The sequence below is a fragment of the Frankliniella occidentalis genome, unplaced genomic scaffold (assembly GCF_000697945.3).
Source record: "Frankliniella occidentalis isolate FOCC.00 unplaced genomic scaffold, Focc_3.1 Scaffold36, whole genome shotgun sequence".
Taxonomy (NCBI): domain Eukaryota; kingdom Metazoa; phylum Arthropoda; class Insecta; order Thysanoptera; family Thripidae; genus Frankliniella; species Frankliniella occidentalis.
The window spans coordinates 698981-706350 of record NW_026267166.1 but is presented as its reverse complement, the minus strand read 5'-3'; the positions used below and the strand labels follow the sequence as shown (position 1 = coordinate 706350).

The window sequence follows — 7370 nt, the reverse complement described above, 5'->3', positions numbered from 1 at the left end:
GCGCCGCGCCGCCGTGACCCCCGTGTCCACCGAGTCAGACGAGGAGATGGCGCCCGCCAAGCCCCAGCGCCGCGCCGCCGTGACGCCCGCGTCTGCCGAGTCAGACGAGGAGATGGCGCCCGCCAAGCCCCAGCCCCAGCGCCGCGCCGTCGACGACCCCATGAGCGACTCCATGAGCGACGAGACCCAGGAGGTGTCCTGGAGCGGCACCCGGAAGCGCAGGCAAGCGTCCTCCTCGGACTCGGACTCGGACTCCGACTCCGATGAGTCTGATTCATCGAGCAGCGAAGAGTCGGCGGTGGCCAAGAGACAGGCGAAGGAGAAGGACGCCAAGAGGGCGACCGACGAGAGCGACGAGAGTGATGAAAAGGACGCCAAGAAACCGGAAGAGGAGGTGGCCAAGAGGGCGAACGATGAGAGCGACGAGAGTGATGAGAAGGACGCCAAGAAGCCCAAGGACAGGAAGCGGCGTCAGGCCGAGGACGCCATGACCGCTCCGGTCGCAGCGACTGCGGAGAACGCCTCATCCGACGACAACAGCACCCAGACTCTGTAAGTACACCTTCAACACCAGGCCGCTCACTCCCACTCTCGTAGTTGGGCTGTAGTGAGTGCAACCTGGCGTGCAGGTTGCCTATCGCTAGCTCGGACTGTTGGGGATCGTCCAGAGAGAGTACGTCCGATTTTCTCAGATTCATTCGGCAAATTGCGGAAGCTAGGCGCGCCTGCGAGAATAGGGGTAGGCCAGCCCGCAATACACGCATGCAACGCAGGCACGATGTTGCCTGCCTATCAGGCGCTATGAGAGCTCGCATTGGCGGCTCAACTTGGCAATTTCGTGGCGGTGAATGACGGACGTGCTTTCTAGATGATCATCACTAACGCGCCGTGGTTAGAGACGATAGGCAAATCCACCCGCATGTGCGTGCGATACAGCACTTCCAATGCAGACGGGGCGAATCAGCGGCCACATACCCACACGTAGTAGATTACAAGTATTGATTCAAGTCACGCATCCGAAATTCAATTCTGATCCGTTGCTGTCTATCGGCAGATATCTCATCAAGACCGTGACCTACGAAGTCGGCGTCCTGGGCGCGGCAGATGACGACAACTCATCCTTGACGGTCGCCACCCCAAGCCCGGTGTAAGTGCAAATTGTCAGATTGTTTGAGGTACTTCATGCTCTATTCATTATTATTCGGCAGTTATTGTCGAGAAAAATTTGAGTCGAATTTCACCAACAACCGCGTAATAATTGTCATTTTCAAATCGACGATAATCGCCTGACGACTCTGGCGGGGCTGGGTCGCTTCCGTCACTCACGTGTTGTTTGTTTTCTGCCCCGGTGACGCAGGGCGGAGAAGGAGGTGGTGACGATCTACTACGATGAGCCGAACAACGCCACCCAGGCCACGCCCGCCGCGTAAGGCCCTTCGGCTTGCGCCCGTGCCGCTACGGCTCGTGGGCTCCGCAGGCCGGGGCCATCCTGCCGGCCAGGGGGTGCCATCCATGTCACGACCTAAACTACCCCCATGCTGTGATTACTCTAGACTGTAAATATGTAAGAATAATTATAAAACTGCGTGGAAATAATATATAAACTTCGCACCCAAAAAGCGCTCGTCATTATTTTGTTTGTGAGCAAAGCCAGTCATTTTGATGAGTGCGCACGAAAAAAAAGAGGTCGAAAAAAAAAGAGAGCATACAATATCGTAAAAGCTTAATGCGGTCTAGCCAGTTTCGGCAGAACGTTTGTTGTTGAAGCTACACCTTAGGTGTCCGAGCTATGCGCGAGCTGTTCGCCACCCAAAAGAGCTGACGAGTTCTGTATCACAGCTGATGGACGGTCACATGTCCCCCAGGAAGCCATTGCGACGTGGTGATGCCCTTGGCAAGCCCGGTTCGCAACATTTCACGGGAGTGAGCCATCGTCGCACTCCTGCGCTAAGTCGTGCGGACGCCCCGGCCTGCTGCAGGTGACGCGGCGTCGGGCATCCGTTTGGTTTGGCGCTGGGAATTTTTCAGGGATTTAGCGGACGACGAAGGACAGAGACGCCAAGTTTAATTCAGCACGTAATCTACGAGCATTTTATTCTTATACATACAAAAAACGTAACACTATCGTCAAACACCAGTTGAAAAATCTAAGGCGCATCTTTGTTGCTTTATATAAATCTCTTTTATGTAAATAACTTGAAATAATCTTTCACATTTAGACTTGCATTACATAAAGTAATATCACTAAAAACAAAACACAACCGCTTACATTTTCTCCATTCCTGTTCAGGACCAATGCAATCAAAATTCAAGTGAGGAATGGACTTTAATTTCTGACTCATAAGAACGTCCTACTGGGCCTTAATGTCTCTACAATCTTTTGAAGCACCATCTTAAATTTGCAAGGAAAGGAAACTATTACTGATACTGCATCTCAAATAATGTGGCTTTCTATTTTCCGAACAGATTTAAAAATGTTGTGTTAAAAATGCATTGATGTACAGGCAAATGCACATGAACAGTTATTAGGCTTCTCCTTCAAGGCTCTGATTATGAAATTTGTTTTTCCTTGTGGGCACTTCGTTTATTAAAAAAGATAGCCTTATTAACAACACATTTTGGGGGGCTTCGAGAAAGAATGCATGCACGCACCCTTCCGAACGATCGTTCTTAGTCCATCTAAGACATCAGTCCAATCAATAAATTGGCAAGAAGAAATTATCATGAAAATCCTTAATTCACTATACAGTACATCTTAAGAAGAAAAATGCGTCCAATAAGGGCATCAAACGGCCCAGGCCTTAAAGTACTTAAGATTAAAGTACACAATTAATTATTGCAACGCTCATTTGCTAGTGGAAGAAGACTCCAACTTAGTTTAGACTATCACAGAGACCAACATGAAAGAACTTCATTCACAATAACAGAAGAAATGCACTTTCTTCGGGAGCCTCTCGAGTAGAGGCACTCTCCTAATGTGCAAAGTCTAATAAAACATTACATTCAACTTCAGAGTTAGAAAGAGAAAGAAATACTCCTTCTCTGAGCTTATCTAGAGGCCAATTTCACCCCCGTATCCATTTGTTTCTGTAACTGTAGTTCCATCCTTCATTATGAAAAAAATTGTTTAGGATTTGTAAAAGCCTCTAGGACACAAGGTAATCGAATCTAAACAAGAGTATCATTGTCTGCAAGCTCTCCACCTTAGAAAGGTAGCGTAAATACCTGTAAAATCTGCCTACTAAGGCAGTAAAAGATGAATATTTGACTTATTTAGCGAGGAATTTCAATTCTTGCGGCAGGCGTGTTTGAATATTTGTATACATTCACCTCTGATAAAAACACGGTAAAATATTTGACAGGGGTAAATTAATATTTCGAGATGACTAATTATGAAACATTTTCATGGAAGTACGAGAGGAAGAGACGAGTACAAATTCAGAAATACCGTCAGTTAAGAGTATTTGACAGCCTGCAGAATGGCAAATCACAAAATAGAAAATATATCTTACAATATCGCAATAACCCAGGCAATGACCGTCTGCTTCTCGTACGGTATCACCCTGTGCAGTTATCGTTTCCGTCCAAACCTTTTTATCTCCTCCTATTTTGACTAGGATTTTAACAATGAAAAAAACTTTATGCTCGAGTTAATCATCTCCGACGACGAGGAGGGCGCTGACTTCGGGGGCGGCCGCCCGCAGCGGCGGCGGGGCCTTAAACGTCCAAGCACCACGGGCAGGGCACTGAGCCCCCGAGTCGCAATCACAAACGTTTCAAAAGTAAAACGTCCTCCTCCCTTCGGTCCGCCAGTGTACAAAGTCGCTGAGTTGGGTCCCGGGTCGCTGGCCGTGAGCGCGCCGGCCCGCTGCTGAAGGTGCGCCTCGGTTAGGCACTACTTGTCGGCACACTGGAGCAGCAGCGGGGCGGCGGGGGCGGCGGCGGCCAGCCCGGGCGCGTGTCACAGCAGCGCGCACAGCCGGGCGCGCGCCTTGCGGTGCTGCGTGGCGGTGGCCTCGTCGCCGACCCCGCCCCCGAGGCCGCCCCCGCCGCCGGCCAGCGCCCGCACCTTCCTGGCTAGGCCGACGCGGTGCTTGCGGAGCGACGCGCCGTGCCGACCCTCCGAGGCCCCGTTGATCGGCCGCAGCGCCTGACCGTCGCCGTCCTCCGGCTGCGCGCGGTTGAACGTCGTCACGGTCAGCTCGATGTCCTCCACGCGCTCGGACTCCTCTGCGGGGCACAGAAACGCCGGGCAGGACCCCGTCAGCGACAATTCCGGTCGTGTGTGCCGTGTCGCTAGCGTCGAGTACTTATACTCACTGAACTCCTCGATGGGCTTCTCGATGGTGTCGTGGTCGATCCACGTCAGCCCCATCTCCACCTTTTCGGCGAGGTCTTGCCAGTGGCTGCGGTTGGAGGCGCACCCGTCGTACAGGGGCTGGATCCACGGGAAGGTGTCGGCCAGCGTCTGTGGAGAACAGGCGTGTCAAGTCAAGGGATTACGCATTGGCAGCAATTTTTGTTTGTTTGTGATGTTAAGAGAGAGAGAGAGGGGGGGGGGGGGGTTACCTTGTACAACGGCAGGCAGATGACGTCGATGAACCCAACCTGCATCTGCGGCAGCTCGTCCTTGCGCTCCCGGTCCATCATGGCCTGCGCATCGAAACAATTGTTACAGTTACCGCGAACCCTTCGTCTGTGTTACTAGACTAGACTCCGAGGAAGTGAAGGTACTCACGACGGGCTGCTGGTTGAGCTGCATGCGCTCCAGGTCACCCTGGTCGAAGAACTCGTCCGCCACCAGCTTGGCCATCTTGTGCTGGATCTCCCACGGCTTGGCGATGGCGGACACGTCGCAGGCCGTCATCATCATGCCGCACAACACTGTCGGGAGGGCGAGGAGTGCGTGAGTAAAGGGACAATAGCCTCAAGAAAATAACTGGAGTACTCGTGGGTGGTCGAATAAGTATCGTCGAAGTTATTGGTGAAATTTGGCTGAAGAGTCGAACTTCAAAGTCAACGTCCATAAACTTCGGTAGAAGGTCAGTTTAAAAAGAAACGTGTACTCCGAAGTTGATGCCGAGTTCCCATTGCTACGAGAGAGATGGTCGCTTGGTAACTCCTCCCCCCTCTCCCCCAAAGGGTAGGCATTCTCCTCCCTCAGACTGCGCCGCTTCTGCCTACCCCAGAGGTGCCCCTGCGCCCGCGCAGGACATCAGCAGGAAGCCTGGCCGAGGGCAGCCGGGGAGCTCTCCGGGGGGAATAGATCTTTTAAATTCTCGTCTGATAAGCGCAAAAGTATACAGCTCTGCTGTCCGTAAAGAGAGGTAAAGAACGTCTCCGGGGAGTCAGTCTAGTCAGTTGGCCAACAAAGCAAACCCTCTCTCCGAGTTTGCTCCCCCTCTCTACCCTTTATAATCCCCCTCCCAGAAGCGACTTACGGTCTTTCTTGGACTCGCTCTGCCAGTCGAATTCGCCGTTGTCGACAAGCTCCTTGAACGAGTCTTTCTTCTTGAAGTACATGGCCAGGTCGGTTGAGAGGATGGCGTTCTCGACGGTGCGCATAACGGCGCGGTAGTCGTTGGTGGACATGGCCTCGAAGATGTTGTTGCCTTCGCTGTTGAGGATCATGACGCACTGGTCGAAGTGATGGTGCTCCATGGTGGACGTGGAGTAGAGGATGGCGAGCGGCGACTCCGTCTTCGCCTGGAACGCGTTGTTTGTGCCCCTGTGGTCCAGGTCGTGGCACAGGCATGCCACCAGCAGGCCCAAAATCTGATAGACGGCACAAACATAACGTTCAAGATTACAAAGGCTGCACATCATTTTTTTTTGTATTGCTTCACTGAATCCGTAATGAACTGTGAGAAGCAGTCACCTCGAGGTCCGTCATGAAGCGCTCCATCTTGCCCGTCTTGAGCATGGCAAACATCGTCTGCGCCACGTTGAGGGCGTGTCTCCAGTTGTGGTACTTGACGGGCCGGTAGTTCTTCTTGACGCTCAGCACCCAGCGGCAAAGCACCTAAACGGGCGACAAAGGTGAGCAGTGACTCTTCTCCTTGCCGGCGCCGGCCCTTTGCCTGCTCGCTGCTGCCACCTACCTGGTACGGTATCTGGAACTGCTTGACGAGGTTGCACTGCAGGAACATGCGGATGGTGGCTCGGCACGTATCCTCGTCCGATAGCTCGAAGTCGACGAACGTAAAACTGAAGAGTGGACGGAAAATGATTCGTTTTAGAACAGCTCAGGAAAGACGCACAGGATTCCCAGTAGTAGCCTCGATGACGAGTACCTACCTGTACAGGTTGAAGTGTTCGGCGGACGGGATCGCCTCCTCGCTGAGCCGAGCCGTGTCGTCGTTGGAGGCGGTGGCGTGGTAGGACAGGCACTCGAGGGCCACCTTCTGCTTAGCCATGAGCTTGCACGCGTTCTCGTACATCTGCGTGTTGTGAATGCCCAGGCCGCAGAAGATGGCGAACGCCTCGAAGATGGTCACGTCGCAATCCGAGAAGGGCTGCCCCGACCCCTGCAATAAAGCGAGCAAGCGACCAAGGGCGCGGTGATACTTAGAGAGTTTGTCTTGACCAACTGGGAATGGGAAATAAACGAGGAAATGTCCAACTGTTGGGGTGAGGGCGAATTCTGAATTCATTTGGATGGTAACGATGAATATTTTGTGCCGATATTTCACACTAGGAGCCATGGCAGAGCGCCTGCGAAGTTTGGCATAGGCAGACCCGCTGGGCTCGCCTGCATCGCGGCCCGAGAGATTGCCTACCTCGCCGGCGCTCTCGCCTCACGGCTGGCAGAGCAAAGCGCCTGCAGAGCTCGCGTAGGCAAGCCCGCCGCGCACGCGTGCATAGCGGCCCGACGGGTTGCCTACCTCGCCGGCGCTCTCTCGCCTACCCACACAGTCGCGCTCGCTCTCTCGCCGTCTCCTCTCACCGTCCGTCAGTCGCTCCGCCTACCTTGTTGATGAGCTGGGCGACGCCGATGACCGTCTTCTGGCCGTTGAGGATGGGCATGCAGAGGATGGCCCGGGTGACGAAGCCGTCCATCTCGCGCACCTCCTGGCTCATCCACGAGGACACGTCGCCGATGTTGAGGATCTGGCCCGTGGCCGCGACGTACTTGGCGATCTGCGCCAGCCGGCTCTGCTTCTGGTCGCGGCTGGTGGGCCGGTACACGAGCGCGTCCTCGTCCTTGGCGCGCAGCTCGAACACCGTGTTGAACACGATGTTCTGCAAGCAGCACACAGCGACACGTCGTACACTTTTCGTCCATAGCGGGAGGCATACATAATGGTCCGCGCTGCTGACCCCCCGCCCGCGAGACGGAGTAGGAGGGGGAGGGCTCCGCCGGGGCCGGG

General features: G+C 53.9%; 2 protein-coding genes across 2 annotated transcripts in view; one reads left to right on the top strand and one right to left on the bottom strand.

Annotated features, from left to right (window-relative positions):
- Nucleotides 1-6: 6 nt before the first annotated feature.
- Nucleotides 7-1619, top strand: LOC113202398 (clumping factor B-like). The gene is made up of 3 exons (XM_026416601.2): nt 7-552; nt 1055-1147; nt 1358-1619. The coding sequence occupies exons 1-3, from the start codon at nt 47-49 to the stop codon at nt 1428-1430; spliced, it is 672 nt and encodes a 223-aa protein (XP_026272386.2). The 5' UTR covers nt 7-46; the 3' UTR covers nt 1431-1619.
- A 444-nt stretch (nt 1620-2063) lies between these two features.
- Nucleotides 2064-7370, bottom strand: part of LOC113202400 (cGMP-specific 3',5'-cyclic phosphodiesterase-like) — a 16613-nt gene continuing 11306 nt past the window's right edge. Inside the window, exons 9-17 of the mRNA XM_052266189.1 lie at nt 6970-7242; nt 6298-6527; nt 6102-6207; nt 5879-6022; nt 5442-5775; nt 4739-4884; nt 4570-4653; nt 4321-4468; nt 2064-4230 (exon numbers count right to left, since the gene is read on the bottom strand). Coding sequence (XP_052122149.1) covers nt 3962-4230; nt 4321-4468; nt 4570-4653; nt 4739-4884; nt 5442-5775; nt 5879-6022; nt 6102-6207; nt 6298-6527; nt 6970-7242 — 1734 coding nt within the window. The 3' untranslated portion in view covers nt 2064-3961. The remainder of the gene's footprint in view (nt 4231-4320; nt 4469-4569; nt 4654-4738; nt 4885-5441; nt 5776-5878; nt 6023-6101; nt 6208-6297; nt 6528-6969; nt 7243-7370) is intronic.